The 19,069-nt window shown below is 41.2% G+C and overlaps 1 protein-coding gene and 1 long non-coding RNA gene across 4 annotated transcripts in view; one reads left to right on the forward strand and one right to left on the reverse strand.

Moving 5' to 3' along the window:
- The window catches only part of LOC139075268 (uncharacterized), a 20,931-nt gene extending 2,122 nt beyond the window's left edge, over nucleotides 1-18,809 (reverse strand). Inside the window, exons 1-4 of one of the 2 annotated variants that reach the window (XR_011525479.1) lie at nucleotides 18,532-18,809; nucleotides 14,810-14,889; nucleotides 6,732-7,831; nucleotides 4,982-5,758 (exon numbers count right to left, since the gene is read on the reverse strand). This is a non-coding gene — a long non-coding RNA (uncharacterized lncRNA). Of the gene's footprint in view, nucleotides 1-340; nucleotides 530-4,981; nucleotides 5,759-6,731; nucleotides 7,832-14,809; nucleotides 14,890-18,531 lie in introns of those variants that run through there. The other variant, XR_011525480.1, reaches the window with a different exon arrangement.
- Nucleotides 6,924-19,069, forward strand: part of SLC36A3 (solute carrier family 36 member 3) — a 36,069-nt gene continuing 23,923 nt past the window's right edge. Inside the window, exons 1-2 of one of the 2 annotated variants that reach the window (XM_008523883.2) lie at nucleotides 6,924-7,504; nucleotides 17,590-17,680. In XM_008523883.2, the coding sequence (XP_008522105.1) occupies nucleotides 7,365-7,504; nucleotides 17,590-17,680 (231 nt within the window). In that variant the 5' untranslated portion in view covers nucleotides 6,924-7,364. The remainder of the gene's footprint in view (nucleotides 7,505-17,589; nucleotides 17,681-19,069) is intronic. The other variant, XM_008523882.2, reaches the window with a different exon arrangement.

Consider the following 19,069-nt stretch of genomic DNA (forward strand, 5'->3'; position numbering starts at 1 on the left):
CTGCTCCATCATTACCCACCCATCCTTGCTAAGTTTAAGATTGCCTTCTCTGTCATCAAAGGATGGTCACACTCATTCTCCTTACTGTGTAAGATGATCAGGTTAATCTTATCATTTAGACCAATCTGGCTACAGTTAAATCTTGGAAAGAAAAAATAAATTTTGCAACATTAATGTAACCAATAAAAGCAAGCTGGGGAGACTCATTAGTAATTGTCAGCAATTCTAAAGAATCCCCGCTGCTAGAATTGTGTTTGAGTGGTGGGAATATTAAAATTTTTTAATTGCTTGGTACTGGTTTTTACAAACACGCACACTGCCTTCCCGCCATTTAACTTACTGATTCTTTAACTTTTGAAGTTTGCTCTTGAATCAAGGATCATTGAAAATCCCTCCTTCTTTCCCTAAGTGAGCACTGAGTGTTTTGCGTGGGATTCTCTCCTTCAATCCTTACAATGACCCTGTGAGGTATGTGCCGTCATTGTCCTCATTTTCAGATAGGGAAACAGGCGCAGAGATATTAAGTAACCTGCGGACGACAAATGTAGCGACAGATGGGTTCAGGACTCAAACATTTATGCACCAACACCCCTCACTGCTTTGTAGAGCCTAAGAGGGACCTGTGAATGGTGACAGTCAAAGTGAAAAATCAGAAAAATGTGTTCGGAAAGTTACACATTTTTAAAAATTAAAAACCCAGCAGCGTTTCTTTATGAATAAGAAGTCAGACATGAAGTGAAGAAGGGGTTTGTGGGCACTGCATGATGGATCAGGAGCAAAGCAGGGTTTCCTCGCCACCCTGCAGTCCTGCCTGATGCTATTGAAACTTCCAGGCATAAGGAGCAAAGAACGTCTCCCCTACTTTTTCTACAAAGGTGTTCTGGTGCTGATACCAAAATCTGACAAAGTACACACAAAAACCATGACCAAATAAATATAAATACAAGCTCCTATATATAAAAAATATACTAAAAAATAGCGAATAGAATCTGGCAGCATATGAAAAGAACAATACACCACGGAGCTTTCCCTATGAAACGCAAAATGATTCGACGTTAATAAATCCATCACCGTGGATAGCATCTGAGATCGGGCAAGAAACACCGGTCATTGATAGGTTCTGAAAAAAGCATCAGTAGAATCTCGCGATGCAATTTTTAACTTCCAAAGGAAACTCTTCATATTATAAACATGTAAGAAAGTTAACACGATCTGAGGAGGAGGGAGAAAGCAATCTCAGAGGCAGCACCATAGTTAACAGGGAAACACTAAAAGCAGTTTCAGCCAAGGGTGAAATCAGAAAAGGATGTTTGATGTCACTATGTTAACAACACAAAGAATAACATGAGGTATAAATTTTGGAAAGAAAGAAGGAATATTATTTGCGGTGCGATTACCTGGGAAGCTCAGGAGAATCCACGGCGTGCTTTTAGACACAGAAGGAGCCAGTGAGGTGGGCAGTAAGAAAATCTGCAAAATCGTATCTTTCCTACATGCTAATCATGATGAAAAAATAAAATGGGGAGGCAGAAAGAGAAAACAAAGCACAGCGATAGAAAACAAAAGCACCTAAGAACAAATTCTTTAAATGTGCTGTATGTACGTGAAGAAAATAAAAGTCGACTGAGAGGCAAAAATCCAGACTTGCATAAGTAGAGTCAGAACACGTGCTTTAGATGGGCAAACTATCTTGTAAGTCTGGTCATTTGGCCCAATTAAATCTGTCAGTCTAACTTAATCTCAATAAAATGCCCAACTAGATTTCCTGGGGTGGGGGAAGAATTTGGCAGATTCTTAAGTTCATCTAGAAGAATTAATGTAGGGGGGATAAAGGAAAATTATGAAAAAGGTAAGGAGAGTGGACCTTTCCTATTAGATATTAAATATATCATATAATTAAAAAAATTTGGCACTAGCATTAGAAAAGACTTATCAGTGGAAAAAGACAACACGAAAGCAGATCTAAGCATGCACAAGAATTTTATTATATGTTGACGGGAATCTTTCAAATAAAATGGGAAAAGGATAGATTACTCGATAAGTGATGCTGGGGAAACTAGTTAGCCATTAACGGATTAACAACAGCAGTAGTAACAATGCATTGGCTGCTTATCAGATGCCGAGAACTGTTCTAAATGCTGTACACATATTAACTCATTCAATCTTCCTAACACTCCTCTGACATTAGTGTTACTACTATACCCCTTTACAGATAAGTCACAGAAAGGTTAAGTGACTTGGCCAAACCACACAGCTAATAAGTGGCAGAGTCAGGATTCTATGAAACATTAAAAGTTAAATATTTAAAGGCAATAAATTAACAACCATTTAAAAATATGACATAACAAGAAATTATTTTATACCATTGAAGTAGTAAAGACCTTTTGGTATGAAACAAAAAACCAAAGTGAAAAAGATTAAGTAACTGAATCCAAACATATTTAAAATTTTGCATTAAAAAAGAACAGACGGGGGCTGGCCCCATGGCCTAGTAGTTAAGTTCAGCACACTCTGCTTCAGCAGCCCAGGTTCGGTTCCTAGGCGGAGACCTACACCACCAAACTTATTAAACTTCATAAAACTGGAATCATGCATTGTCTGTCTTTTTGTGACTGGCGTAGTTCACTTAGCATAATGTTCTGAAGGTTTATCCGTGTTGTAGCATGTGTCAGAATTTCTTCCCTTTTTAAGCCTGAATAATATTCCATTGTACATATATACCACATTTTGTGTATTCATTTATCTGTCAATGGACACTTGGATTGCTTCTACCTTTTGGCTATTGTGAATAACACTGCTGTGAATACGGGTGTGCAAATATCTCTTTGAAATGATAATACAACTCTTTCACTTAATATATGTTATACAGGGGCTGGCCCTGTGGCCTAGTGGTTAAGCTTAGCATACTCCACTTTGGCAGCCCAGGTTCGGTTCCCAGGCGTGGACATATACCACTTGTCAGCGGCCATGCTGTGGCAGCAGCCCACATACAAAATAAAGGGCGATTGGCACAGATGTTAGCTCAGGGCAAATTTCCCTCACCAAAAAACAACAGATAAAAACAGACAAAAGTAAATGAGTGAATAAATATTTGCAGACTATATGAAGACAAGGGGTAAATACCTAAATGCAAACACATACACCTTAATAATCCCCCCTTAAACAAAATAGAAAAATAGACAAAACCTCAAGCAGGCAATTCACAAGAGAACGAATGCAAATGTCCAAATTACAGAAGATGCTCATCTTCAATCATAACTAAAGAATTAGAAATTAAAGCAACAAGTCATTTTTACTTACCACATTACTAAATATTTTAAAGATTAATAAAAACTGGCACTGCCAGAATGTGGAGAAACTGACACTCAATTTTTTTGGTGGTTATGTATTTGGTACCAACTTTTCCAGAGGGCAATATGAATCAAAACTGAACACAAGAATATTCTTTGACCCAACAATTCTATTCTAAGACTTCATTGCAAGGCAACAATCAAATAAATGCTCAAAGCCATATTTATAAGGCTGCTCATCACAAGGTTGTCTATAAAACTGAAAAATTGGGCATGTCCTCTATATCCAATAGTAAGGGCTTACTAAATAAAAAAAGGCACAAGAAAAAATCTATGCAACGAAGCAACTGGAACTCTCAAAAATTGCTGATGGGAACACAAAATGGTACAGCCACTTTGGAAAACAGTTTGGTGGTTTCTTATAAACATAAAAATACACAAGTAATCCTACTCCTAAATCTTTACCAGAGAAATAAAAACATTTGGCTGCACAAAGTTCTGTACATGAGTGTTTATAGCACTTTTATTCATAATTACCCAAAACTGAAAATAATCCAAATGTCCATCAACAGATGAATGAATAAGCACATTATGGTACATCCATACAATGGAATACTACTCAGCCATAAAAAGGAACAAACTATGGATGCATCCAACAACATGGATGAAGCTTAAAAGCATTATGCTGAGTGATGCTGGACTTAAAAGCCTACATATTATATGATTGTATTTATGTAACATTCCGGAAGGGGCTAAATCATAGGGATGGAATACATCAACGGTTGCCAGGGGCTGGACGTTGGAGAAGGTTGACTACAAAGGGGCACAGGGAGCTTTTTGGAGTGATGGAAATGTTATGTAGATTGTATGTTAGTTACAAGACTGTACACATTTGTCAAAAATTGTTGAACTGTAAACTTCAAAAGGGTGAGTTTTTCTGGATGTAAATTACACCTCAATAAACCCCACTTTACAAATAAAACACTCACTAATCATTAAAAATTATTTCTTTTTAAGTTTTGTGAAGTGAATATATGTATAACATATTTTTATTTATTTATTTATTTTGCTGAAGAAGATTTGCCCTGAGCTAACATCTGTGCTAATCTTCCTCTATTTTGTACGTGGGATGCTGCCACAGCATGGCCTCCAGCAAGTGGTGTAGGTCCACACCCAGGAAGCAAACCTGGGCTGCCGAAGTGGCACACGCTGAGCTTAACCACTAGGCCACAGGGCCAGCCCCTGTATAACATATATTAAGTGAAAGAGTTATATTATCATTTCAAAGAGATATTTGCACACCCGTATTCACAGCAGTGTTATTCACAATAACCAAAATGTGGACGCAATCCAAGTGTCCATTGACAGATAAATGAACACACAAAATGTGGTACATATGTACAATGGAATATTATTCAGGCTTAAAAAGGGAAGAAATTCTGACACATGCTACAACACGGATAAACCTTCAGGACATTATGCTAAGTGAACTACGCCAGTCACAAAAAGTCAGACAATGCATGATTGCAGTTTTATGAGGTACCGAGAGTGGTCAGATCCTTAAAAACATAAAGTAGAATGGGGGGTGCTGGGGGAGGGGAATGGGGAGTTTTTTACTGGGTTTGGAGGTTCTGGAGATTGGCTGTACGACAATGTGCGTGTATTTAACACGACTGAACCGCACATTTAAAAATGGTTACAACGGTAAATTTTATGTTATGTCTATTTTACCACAATATTTTAAAAAGCTGATTTACAGATTAAATTGGTGGTAGGAAGTGTGCCAGTGCTCACACGACGTCGTGGAAAAAGCGCACCAAAATGTGCCCAGCTCTTCTTTCTGGATGGTGGTGAGTGTCGCTTTCTTCTTTCTGCAGTTTTGAGTTTTGTTTTGCTTTGTTTTAAAACGAGCACAGCATTCATCAGAATCTATCACTGCCTTGCGTATTTACTTGTTTATTGCCATCCTCCTACTTCCTACTAGAGCGCAGATGCCTTGGGAAGGGGACCTTGGCTTGTCTTCATTGCTGAGTCCGCAGCTCCTCACGCAGTGTAGGCTTTCACTAGTAAGTCTTACAGCAGTGGATAAATGCAATGAGGGGAGGGAAATTATTTTCAACTTGAGAAAAAGTCCTCAGGGCGTCAGAGGAAGGAGAGATCTCACTTGATATTTAGAGGAAGGGAGAGGCTCCTGGAGTCAATTCTGTGTCGGGGCTAAGACTTGGCATGGGGAGCACTTTGGCCGCCCGGAATCTTTGTAAGTAGCTGTGCAGACCTTGCCAAATAAACATACAGTGGACACACAGTGTGCCCGGGCTGGCTCTGCAAAGTCCTCTTTAAGGCTAGACTTCGATGATGCCGATCCCATCCTTCCTCTCACTCACGCCAAGAACACTGGGGTCCTCCATGACCCCTCTCTTTCTTTTACATCCCACGTCAAGTCCATCAGCACGAGCCTTTGGCTTTACCTTTTAAAAATACCCAGAATTCAGTCACTTCTCACCACCTCCTTAGCTACCACCCTGGTCCACACCACTGTGGACTGTCACCTGGGTCATGGCAATAGCCTTCTGGATTCTTGCAAGAGCCTCCTAATTATCTCTCTGCGTTCATGCCCCCTTCCAGTCTGCTCCCAACAAAATGGCCAGAAAGCTCCTGTTAAAATGCAAGTCATGTCCCTTCTCTGCTCAGAACCCTCCATGATCCCCCACCTCTCTCAGAGTAAAACCAAAAGCATTTCAGTTGCCTACAAGTTCCTGCCCACCCCATTCCATCCCTCTTCCATTACTTCCACTTACATTCATTGTGTCTCTGGTGTGACCATGTAATTTATCACCCAAACCAGGAAACTTTTGATACTGAAAAGAGGCACTATTAATAATTATGCCAGGGTAATAAGCACAAACCAGCACAAAACAGTCCTGGGCAAACCAGACATAAGTCTACTCTACTCCTCTCCCTTTACTTTGTGCACTTGGAGCCAGCCACATGGCCTTATTACCATTCTCCAAATAGCCCAGGCACCTTCCTGCCTCAGGACCTTTGCACTTACTGTTCCCTCTGCTTTAAGTTTCTTACTCAAGACATACATGGGGCATGCTCCCTCATTTCGTTCAGCTTTTTATCCAAATGCCACTTCCTTAATGAGGCCTTCTCTGACCACCCAATCTAAAGTTGCAAGCCCCCACTCCCAAGCCAGCACTCCCCATTCCCCTTTACTGCATTAATTTTCTCTGTTGTACTTATTACCAACTAACATATACTTGACATATTGTCTCGTTTATTGTCAGGCTCCTCACTAGATTGTCAGTTCCATGAGGGCAGAGATTATAATAGGTTTTCCACCCTAACGTATTCCCAGCATGGAGAACAGTGCCTAGTATATATTAGGTGCTTAATAAGTATTTTTTGAATAAGTGATTTTTTTAAAAGTTTACTTACACTCCCTTCCAAATAGATGGCAGTCCACACACCCTTCCACCACAGAAATTCCAAGTAGGTGGCATTTGAACTGGGCTTTAAAAGCCCCTCTCCACCAGCATCCGGGGAAGGTGGTAGCCGGCTTACCCTCTGCTGGGCCACACCTGCCCCTGGGATCCCGGAGCGCCTTATTGGCCAGGCAGCCTCCATTGTGAGGTAGCTCTGGTTTCCTCCCTGACCAAGACAGATGAGCGCTGAGCCTGGCCCCACATCTGGGCACCAGACCTCCAGTCCAATGGTGCCTTCTTCCTCCCAGTCGCACTTGGCCCTCCAGCGCTAAGGGCTAAGCTGGGAGGGGCTGACAGCCCAGGCGAGTCCTGGCGTGTGGCCGAGCAATCTCAAGGGCACGGGGCATCTTCCTGAGATGAGACTCTCGTAAGTCCCCCAAAGCCAGGTGAGGCAGAGTGAACATCGGCTCCCCTGCCCCAGCGCTTCACGGAGTCACACGCTGTGGGCTTCAGCCAGGACCAACGACCCTCGGGAGTCAGCAGCCAGCCCCTCAGGCCTGTGGCCCTGGTTTCTCTGGAGAAAAACCCATGAGAGGCTGGGCTCAAGGCTGTGACAGGCCTTGACCTTGAGCCGCCGCCACCTACCATGTTGAAGACGTCATTGCTTGGAAGGGACTACAACAGTGAGCCCGACTCCTTGGATGATGGGTCCAAGTCCCCCTCAGAGAGTAGCAGCACCACCACTTCAGAGAATGTCCATCCTGCTGAGGAAGCCAACCGACTAACGTAAGTGGCTGCTCTGCCCTTCCAGGTCTGAGGTCAGGCGCTGCTGCCTTCCTAGTTTTCTCTTCTTAGTACATTTATCCCCACTGAACAGGAGACGCACAGACGCAGAATGAAACCTGCAGAATCTCAGAAGGCTGATCCGTGTGGCTCTGGGTATCACACCTGTTTCCCAGTTTTGCAAAGAACCCAGATGGAGTAGCCGTGGCCAACATGAGCTTCTCGATCCCAGGAACAATTTCTGTCTTAGGCTGGCTGCTCTTTCTTCCGCAGTTCCAGTCTGCTTTCCTCTCCGTCTGCATCTGCTGTTACTCATATTCTCTCTCTCTCCTACAAAGCCATCCAGGAAACAAAAGGTCACCTCCAATCCCCATATCCTTACTTTTCCTGCCATAAACTCAGACACATGGAACTTTTTCTTAGCACTTTATTGCCAGTCAGATTAGTATCTAGTAATCAGATCAGATAATAGCCATGGGCATAGTGAGACTGTAAATGACAATGCCCAGTGTTGATAAGGATGTAAGGAAATGCCCTCTCTCATTTCCTTTTGGGAACAATTAAACTGGGATCTTTCTAGACGGCAATGTTATCATGTAGTCAAATCCTAACACATATTTATGTAAAATATGCAAATACGCTTTCTTTGAAAGTACATACACACACACACACACACACACAACTGACAGTAGTGGCAGCTTCTGGTAAAAGAATTGGGAGACTGAGAAGCAGACAGAAGAGAAATTTATACTCACTACATAAGGTTTTTGGTTCTTGTTTTTGTTTTACCTTTTGAGTTTCATTCTATTACTTAGAGATTTTTTTAAAGTATAAATAAATATATCCTTGGATCAATAATACCACTTCTAGGAATTTTTCCTAATGAGATAATAACACAGGTATGTGTAATAATTTTCTTGAAACACTGGTTATAATACTGACAATTCAGAAACAGTAAGAGATTATTTAAATAAAGTATGGTACAGACATACAGTAGAATACAATACAGACATTACAAGTCATGAAAGAAATCTATGGATGTGGTAAAGTGTGCAGGACACATTGTTCATAAAGAGAATTAGTTTAGGATAGAGTATTAGAATGGTTCTCCTGGCGTAAAATTGTGTGCATTTAAAAGCGAATAGGGATGCCCAGAGGAATGTTAATCAAAACGTTAAAAGTGGTTATTTTTAACTGGTGGAATTTCAGTATTTCCTTCTATAATGGCAGTGTATTGTTTTTCAAGGGAAAAATATAAAGCTAAATTTTTTTAAAGTCCCCAGAGAGCTCCCAACATGCCTCTTACTCTCCAAGCTCTGATCTATGATGCTGTTAGCTAAGACGCAACAGTTTCTCCAAAGCCTTGTGTCACCTTTCACAAGAGATCTGATTCAAGAGGGGCAAGAAGCTGCCGTAGGAAAGAAGTGAGGGATGGAGGGCAGGAAGGGGAAAGAAAGAGCAATTTCTTTTGGAGAAATTACTACCAGAGAAGTGACAAAAAAGGAAAATTAGATCTTTTTTTTTTTTTGCCTTCACATATTTTCCAATTGCAGTTTTCAAGAAATAAAAGTTACCTCATGGGAGTGAAGGGAATGACGGGTGCCCACAATCTTAGGTGAATAGACTGAACTAACAGAGATGCGGGAAGTCACGGAGGTCCTAAGGGCCACCCTGTTCTCTGGACCCAATCCTCTCCCTGGTCAGCATTGAAATGTAGAAGCCTGACACAGCCCTGACTCCCTAGCCGATGGAACAAAGACCTGGAGACATGAGCACCGTCTCTGTGGGAGACCGTGTGTGACTTTGATGGGTTTATTTCTGCTTTCCCGGCCGCCCCCTGACAGTTCAAACACTGCACAATGGGTCCCTCCAATGGCCTCCTGGAGGTATCCTGTCATTCCAGAAAGAGGGGGCACCTCTGTCTGCTTAAACCAGCCCTTGCTGGCTTTTCTTCTCTCAGCTCAGCTTCCTCTTCAAGGAGACTCTTTCTAACAGGTTAAAACTAAAACAAAGGTGGTAGTGGTGGTGATATTGAACCTGAAGTGAGTTCACTCACCTGTTGCACAGCAAGCCAATCTCTGACACCGGGTGTAGTGGAAGAGAGTGGGAAGTTTATTATTGCACAGTGCAAAGCAAGGAGACAGGGCAGCTAACACTGAAATCCCAAACTCCCCAAAAAGCTAAAAGGAAGGGTTTTTATTTGGGGTTTTAGGTAGGGGAGGGGGAGCATATGGCCTTGCTTGTCGGAGCTTTCCCACCAGCCTGTCTTTGGCCTTGAGACACTTGCAGAGAGGAGGAAGCCTGTGACCTTGCTGATCAGCAGCTTTCCCACCAGTCTGTATCTCTTTGTGGGGAGGAGATAATCCAGGTGCTTGTCCTTGATGGTGTCTGTCTCCATGGAGGATAGTGGATTCTGGAGCCAGGAAGCCAGAGAGTAAGCAGGGAATGAGTGTTTTGGTTTTAACCCCATATATGTTGGGTTTAATGTGGGGAAACTGATATCAGGGTCAGCATCAACTCCCCCCTATTTTATGTCCATCCCTCAACCTTGACAGTTTTGGGGCAGTGACTGATCTAGCTACTTCCTGCTGAAATGGGGCATAGGTTGTTCCATCTCATTGAACCAGTCTTTTAATAAGGCAGTGATGCAGTTGGGCTCCCGAAGTTAGGCCTGTATCATGTAAGTAAGTAAACAGGTATTTAATAAGAAGTTTTTCTAGAGAAACAAAAGAAGAAAAGAAGGTTAATGGTTGGAGCAAATTGTAAACTAGTTCTTGAGCCCAGCGGGCAGACAATCAAGATTCCTGGAAGTCAGGGTCGAAGCATCTTTCCCAGTTTGAAATGTCTCTAATGGTGCCATCGGGCACTCAGGTAGCTTTCTGAGAGGCTCACCCAGCAGCAGACATGAATCTCTCTTAAGTTTATATTAGGTCCTTCAGCTTCAGTTTGCAAGGCTTCAGGAAAAAGGGCAGATTCAGATTTTAATTATTTTGAATGAAAATAATGGAAAAAATGGAAAACGTTAGTTTAGAGGTTTTTAGCCAGATATTTCAGGAGACTAGAAGAATCCAGGATCCAGTCTGGTTAACAAATGTAACAAAAATCTTAAAGACCATTGAAAGAACCAAAATCCAATATTCACAAATGTGTATTATAGCTTCCATTGAAACGTAATTTTTTTCTCTCTAAAATCACCTTCAATTTCACTAGACATAGCCAAATTAAGATGAACTGGCTTGCAAAATAAGTCTAGTTTTAATAAATTTGGCATAATTATTTACATAAGTACAGCAAGAATAGTCATTGATCATACAGGCTTCTTTAAATTCGCTTTGCTGGAACCTTATAAGGAATTTCAGGTTGAACTTTAAAGGCCTCTCGAAGCCAGGAAAGCCAAGTAAAGGATCTGTCAGTAGATTCTGCCAGCTGTACCTACAGATTTGGGTAAATTCCTCTCTTGACGAGGTCCCCAAAATATTGAGGTTCCTTGTATCTGCCAGAGGGAGCAACATTCTTTGCTCAACCTTACCAGGTTACTGAACCCATAAGCACAGTAACAGGCCAATATTTCCAAGTGGGTTTATTCCAGAATGTCAAGCTTCATTCCTCAAAAGCTGTCTTATCATATCTAAGTCTATGTTTCTCTCAAGTATGACATTCCAGTCAAAGCATTGGCATTATAACCAGAGTTTTCAATTGTGTCCTGTTATAAGAAGAACAGATTCTTATTGACCTTATGCAAACAACCATATTGCTGCGAGAATAAGAATACTCACTCATCAGGAGTTTTTTACATTTTGGAGGGCTGAGATAGGGAGAAAAAGACAAATGCTTCAATTTTGTTTACAAATTGCTATAAATCATAGTTCCTTAAGAGAATAAAGAAAAAGCTTTTCTTAAAACTGAAAAAAAAAAACCCCAAACATCAAAAATCAGCAAGATCTTAATCAAAAAGCTATAACAATTATAATCATCCTCATCAGTTTATTCTGTCCTGTGTGATTGGTTCTTGATCTTAATCTTCTGTCATCAGTTTTATGAGGTCATGAGCTTTTCTGTTAGAGTCCTGTAATTTCTACCCAGTTTAGTTTTTTCAGTCTGAACATTTATTAGAACCTGCACTCTAGAGGAAGCACCAGAATCCTTTTCATGAATTTTTCTGAAGATGAAACACATTTGCAAAAACATCAAACAACTGTCTCTAAATAACAAAACATCTAAAAGTGGCAATTTACAAAGACTTTCAACCATCTCTGTGATGGACAACATTTTCAGATAATAACCAGAATCATGGCTGACAATCAGAACAGATCAGAATTTTAGATAATTTTTAAAATACTTATATCAGTAACACTCATTCACACAATACCATTTAAGAAAATTTATCGTTACTTATTTGCCAATGCTTCCCATGTAATTTAACATACCAAACAAGCCTAATTCGTTTAGCATTTTTTCTTATAAGAAGACAGCAAATTTCTCTGAGAAGTTTCAGTGGCCCTCTGAAAATCCCCCAGAGAAACTTTCACTCTTCTTCCAGGTCCAAAGAAAGCTTTTTTATTTATTTGAATATTTTTGTGTGGGGGGGGTGAGCTTGTCAAAAATATTAATATCTTTAAGCCACTTGTGCAGATAGGAAACAAAGCTCACTGCGAAACCATGTTCAGGTATCCATTCAAAGTGACCACAGAAACAGTCAAGGGGAAAAAGAGTTACAATAGTCAAAAAAAACCTTTCCATAGTCTTTTTATCAAGAGCAGATTAAAAGTTTAAGAAAATTATCCTTTCAAGAAAGAGGAAACCAAGTTTTAATTTGGTACCAGTTTACTCTTGACATAGAAATTTATTTACTTAATTGGGTTTACTTTAATCTTAGCCAACTTGACCATACATAAAACTCTCTAAAGCTTTACTGTTACAAGCCTTTCGTTACTTTTTTTTACATTCAGAATTTGTCCCAGTGCTTTAGGACAAATTTATCTTTCTTAACTCAAGAAACAAAAATATTTCCATTCTTTATACCTTTTTACTGAAAACACATATTTTACTTTCCTTGTATACAGACCTTTTAGACATGTTTTCTCATTGAAAATTTCTCAGCATACATAAAACGTTTATCAATAAACCTAAGAACTATTTAGTTTCTTTCATATAAGCAACCAAAGGGAGACATATATGCATAGTAGTTAATCTTTAATATTTTATCTTACGTGGAAATGACCTAGATACTCAATAAACTTTTATTATTTAACTTAACTTAGTAAAGCTATAGAGTTTAAGTTTCCAAAAAGATTTTGGAAGCTGTTTTTTAAGCATGCAGACTATAACACATAATTATTGTACTTAAAACTGTTACCCAGTTTTAACAATTATGTTTAAATTACTCTTGAAAAATTCATGTGACGTTAAAGCAGTTAATCATCATTTCAAGTTGTTTTAAGTACATACACCATAATACATATAAGTATCTTTAAAAAGTTTTACCAAAAACTTTTATCCTTTTTACATTTATTTAGTTTACCTGTCTTTATCAATTATATTTAGATCATCTACAAAAATCTCAGGAGACCTTGAACAAAATTAGCTATTATACTGAGTTATTAGTTTTGCTGATAAATTTTGTAACACAGATCACATGAGTTCACTTGACCGGTAAACCCAGGCTGCATGACTGCATCACATCTAGGGCTGACAACTCTGAGGACATGTCTATTTTAAATTAAATGAGCAAACTTAAATAGGATTTTATTTATCAAAGATCATTTTACATCATGTTAAATAACTGTCTCTTAGAAGTTTTGCATATTAGTTAAAGACTGAATTTCATTATGAGAGATTTTCAATCCTCTCTTTTCTGAAGCAGAGGTCTCCAGAATGGCCCTACAATTCCAAATTATCTCAAAAGTTTAATTATTTTTACTTCTTTAATTTTAGATCAGGAATTTTGGGGGCAGCGAAGTGAAGCTCAGCTTTCTGGAAAGCTCAGCGAGAGAGTAGACAAGAGCAGCAGATTGGGCTTTGGCTGCTGGCATGTTTAATTATTCAATTATTTTCTCTTAAAGAGGCAGTAAAGTATTTCTGATTTTATTTAGAAGCCTCAAAGGATTAAAACAGGCTTCCCATAGTTGCAGCTGGCTTTTCCAATTGCATACATCAGTTTGGGTGAACTGAAATTGGCCCATTTAAGTATACCAATTTTTATAAAATTTTATCTTAGTTTTACTAACTCTTATACTTTTAATTAGAACTTACATCAGAATTCCATTAACAAGTTTTGATATTGCAACATTGTACAGGGGAAGCGTTCCCAGTTAGACTTAGCATTTATTCGCAAAGCAAATATCCAGGCAAAGCTGACATAGCCTCTTCATATAATATTAGCTTAAAGACTTTAATTTTTATAGTTTTATTAACCTTAGTAGCCTAACTGTTGCCCCAATTAATTGCTGGTTAGGTTTTTCACTCTGATTTCTGCCTCCTGACCTTTTAAATTTTTTCAAACTGGGGTGAACAGAACAGGTTTGTCTGATGTCCTTTAATGTTGTGGAGCGTATGGGGGGTCCCTTTAGCCCATCCAACCTTAGGCAGTGTTTTATTAAAACCTTTGTTTTAACATTATGTCTGTTCCACTTATCCCATTTTTCTTTTTAATAACTAGCTAAAGATTTTTATCCCATTGGGATGAGTCCTGTGACTCTTTCTGATTTCTCTTTTTTAACTTAATGTTTTCATTAGCATCTGTAAGACTACGAGGAGCTGAGACCCCAAGTTTGATTAAGTTCTTAAGACTAGTCATTATACTTTCCTTTTAATTGGGTCTTTTCGGAGGTACCAATAAAACAGCTATTTATCATAAGAGCTCTCTAAAAAGCTTCCCAACTTAAGGATCCATTGTTTGGCCATTTTTTTTTTCTCTCTGGCGTCTAAAGAATATTGTGGCCACATGATGTTACAAAAGAAAACCATCCCTCTTCAGACATTGGCTTATAGCTATAGGTCGGCCATCAGCCAAAGTTTTTCCCAAGGGGCTCTTAGGTGGAATAGATGTGGCACCTCCCATGTTAACACTTTTAAAAGGAAAGACAAACAGACAAACAACAACAAATACCAAACAAGCGTACTTTCCCAAAAACACTCAGCCACAAATGTAATCCAAAACAAAGACCAAAACCAAAAATCAAAGTGCATCCAGTCCCAGCTTAGTCCGTGTCCTGCACTTGGGAGGTGCCCAACAAATGATCTGCTACGCAGATATTCCCAAGTGAGCAAGGACAAGGGACCTCGGTTGTGCACACCCAGGGGACTTACCAAAATCTGGCCCGGGCGTCGTGACTTCAAAACAAGCAGAGCCCAGAGGGCTGCCAGGTACCCATTGTTTCCAGCCAGTCCTGTTGGAAAAGGTTAACACAAAGATGAAAACAAAGACTACCAGCTACTTACAAGAGACGTCTTCCTAAGTCCTAAACCTAGTTTCTTCCACCACCAAAGCAAAAGCACCATGGGCCACTGACATCTGGTTAGCAGCCAGTCGCTTGGGGCTGTCCCTGAGACAAGGGGCTCAGGTAGCTGTGGGACAGCTTCCAAGAGAGGCCTTTAGCCAGAGGCCGGTGTGCCACAGGTGAGATGTCCACTTGGGACATTGTCCCATCTGGGTCTCCAAATTGATATCGAACCTGAAGTGAGTTCGCTCACCCGTTGTACAGCAAGCCAATCTCTGACACGGGGTGTAGTGGAAGAGAGTGGGAAGTTTATTATTGCACAGTGCAAAGCAAGGAGACAGGGCAGCTAACGCTGAAATCCCAAACTCCCCAAAAAGCTAAAAGGAAGGGTTTTTATTTGGGGTTTTAGGTAGGGGAGGGGGAGCACATGGCCTTGCTTGTCGGAGCTTTCCCACCAGCCTGTCTTTGGCCTTGAGACTACTTGCAGAGAGGAGGGAGCCTGTGACCTTGCTGGTCAGCAGCTTTCCCACCAGCCTGGATCTCTTTTCAGGGAGGAGATAATGAATCTAGGTGCTTATCTTTGGCTGTGTCTGTTTCCATGGCGGATAGTGGATTCTGGAGCCAGGAAGCCAGGCAGTAAGCAGGGAAAGAGTGTTTTGGTTTAAACCCCATATATGCTGGGTTTAATGTGGGGAAATTGATATCAGGGCTGGTATCAACGGTGGTTATGATGATGATAGTGGTGATGATCATGATGGTGGTGATGGTGATGAGGATGATGGTGATGATGATGATAGTGGTGATGATCATGATGGTGGTGATGGTGATGAGGATGATGGTGGTGATGATGATGATAGTGGTGATGATCATGATGGTGGTGATGGTGATGAGGGTGATGGTGATGGTGATGGTGATGGTGATGATCATGATGGTGGTGATGGTTATGATGATGATGGTGGTGATGACGATGATAGTGGTGATGATCATGATGGTGGTGATGGTGATGAGGATGATGGTGAGGATGATGATGGTGATGGTGATGATCATGGTGGTGATGGTGATGAGGATGATGGTGAGGATGATGATGGTGATGGTGATGATCATGATGGTGGTGATGGTGATGATGGTGATGGTGATGAGGGTGATGGTGATGGTGAGGATGATGATGGTGATGGTGATGATCATGGTGGTGATGGTGATGAGGATGATGATGGTGATGGTGATGATGATGGTGGTGATGGTGATGAGGGTGATGGTGATGGTGAGGATGATGATGGTGATGGTGATGATGATGGTGGTGATGGTGATGAGGATGATGGTGAGGATGATGATGGTGATGGTGATGATGATGGTGGTGATGGTGATGAGGGTGATGGTGATGGTGAGGATGATGATGGTGATGGTGATGATGATGGTGGTGATGGTGATGAGGATGATGGTGAGGATGATGATGGTGATGGTGATGGTGATGATCATGATGGTGGTGATAGTGATGAGGGTGATGGTGAGGATGATGATGGTGATGGTGATGATCAGGTGATGGTGGTGATGGTGATGAGGATGATGGTGAGGATGATGATGGTGATGGTGATGGTGATGATCATGATGGTGGTGATAGTGATGAGGGTGATGGTGATGGTGAGGATGATGATGCCTCACATCTGCAGAGCACTTCATGATTCCAAGATTCCTCATGTCATTACCTCTGTTGATTCTTACCACATCCGTGGGAGGCAGGCAGGGCAAGAATTATTCCCTCTCTTGTTTAGGCAGAAGAAGAAACAGAAGATGTAAGCAGCTAAGGGGCTTCTCAAAGTCACGACCAAACAAGTCGGTTAATGGCAGAGCTAGACTGCAGCCTCTGGTGCTCCTGCCTCTGGGTTAGTGCTCTTGCACGCAGCTTTTCATTTCACTTCCTTTTTGGTTCTCTTCTCATGATCCCCTTCCCACTCCCCCATCTCCCTGGTGGACTGACGGTGGACAGGAGCTGCCAGCACAGGGATGGAGAACATTTAGAACCCTTGCACCTAGCACTCTGCCAGGCACATCGAAAGCACTCTGTATGTACAGTAGCCATTGTTAACAAGTTTTATCCAAGGCATAGCATGGAATAAGTTCAGAACAAAGAGTGATTGAGTAAATGGGTGAGGGGTCAACTAGAACCGGTAAATACACCATATGTGGTAAGAGACTGTTTTTTCTAGTGAGTGAATTAATAAATGACCTGGCCCCGATACAGACTCTGTAAATTGAGGCAGTTGTTTTTAATTTTTTCATTGTCTACCTAAATGTCAGGCATGTGGTACGTCTCAATAAATACTGAGTGAATAAATCATGAATGAGATCATTTAATGAATTAATGAATAAACTGGTAAGGGAGTTATCCAGAATGGTAGCAATTTGTGTTAACTTTCTGTTTCAGAGCTTAGTGTGTGTGAAACATCTGTTGAGTCACCTGAACCAGTTCCAGCTCTGGACCAGACGTTCCAGCACAGATCCTGGGAACGGAGAGTTAAACCGGAGTCCACTTGGTCTGGTTTTGTTCTCTTCCCAACAGAGGGTGCTGGAGATGCTGGAAGGAGCCTGAACACAGGGTCGCCTTTCCCGTCCACTAACGTACCCTCTTGTCTCCCTCCTCTGTCCCGACAGGATGATGCAAACCTTGATCCATTTATTGAAATGCAACATCGGCACAGGCCTCCTGGGGCTTCCCCTGGCCATCAAAAATGCCGGCTTACTGGTAAGATGGGAACTAGGTTTCCGCATTTGGGGTAAGGGGTCATGGCTCCCTAAGGCCTTCGCAGTGTTTATCAATGGACAGTTTGGGGGTACCCTCTGCAATAGAAATGACATACCACTCTGTATAAGTTTAAGGTATACCATATAATGACTTGACAATCATGTATTGTGAAATGATTACCACAATAAGTTTAGTTAACATCCATTTCCTCATATGGTTACAAAATATATTTTTCTTCCTCGTGATGAGAACTTTCAGGATCTACTCTCTTTGCAACTTTCAAATATACCATACAGCAGTGTCAGTTATAGTCAGCATGTTGTACATTGCATCCCCAGTACCTATAACTCGCATAACTGAGAGTTCCTATCTTTTGACGACCTTCATCCAATCCCCCCACCCCACCATTCTTCTTAAAGACCCCCCATACTCACATACCGATACAGAATCTACTTAGCTACAGTCCTCCCCACCCCCTGGGATTATATCCAGCCTATTTCATTCCGTTACATCAGCAGCCTGGTTGGTCCTTGCAGGCATTCGAGTGTGTGTGGCTCCTATTTCAAACCATCTGATTGATTGTGAGAAAGTGGCTTGGAAGATGAGGATGACGAAGGCTTCACCAGTCCCCTGACACTCCCAGTGCCATCCCACCTCAATCTCTTTCGTACGCTGCTCCCTTCTCCCTTGCTTCTGTCTTTTGAAATCTGCCTCCTCAGTAAATCTTTACTGCTCTCTATTAAAATTAATGCCACCCTCACCTGGTGTTTTTCTAGAACTTCTATCTAGCTCATCTGGAATTCTCTAGCACTTACAAAGATGAGGTTACTAATTTTTTAAGCCTCGCTTACCTGAGAGCTCTGAGGGCAGGAACTCTGATTTTTCTGTACACCTCCCCACAATGCCTGCTGTAGAGACCAGCACACAGGAAGTCCCAGTTCATGTCTATTGAATTCAATTGGTGCCAGACAGGAGATTTCCATTTAGTTAATGCTACTTTCTCCTTCTCTCCAGGCCTCGTAAGTGGCCCCCATCTCCAAAGACATATCGAGACCCTGGCTTCTTCTGAAATGACTTCCAATCTGTAGCAGTTCCAACCCAAAGATGAGACTCTCCCCTTTGGAATCCTGAGGGTTCTAGAACTTCTGAAGACTATTATTACCACAGAGCCTTCAGTCAAAGTGTCTTTGCCACTGTGGTATTTACTGCTTAAGATAGCTCTTTTAGCCTTGGGTTTTTGCTTCCTAAGAATCTTTAGATGATTTCTTTACCCTCCATCTCCCACCAGAACTTCTGACCATGATTCATCTGAGACATAAATACTGAGCACCTACCTGTGCGTTCTTAGGCCCCGGGAATATAAAAGTAAACAAGACAAAAAGTGTCTGC

The sequence above is a fragment of the Equus przewalskii genome, chromosome 13, assembly GCF_037783145.1.
Source record: "Equus przewalskii isolate Varuska chromosome 13, EquPr2, whole genome shotgun sequence".
Classification (NCBI taxonomy): Eukaryota; Metazoa; Chordata; class Mammalia; order Perissodactyla; family Equidae; genus Equus; species Equus przewalskii.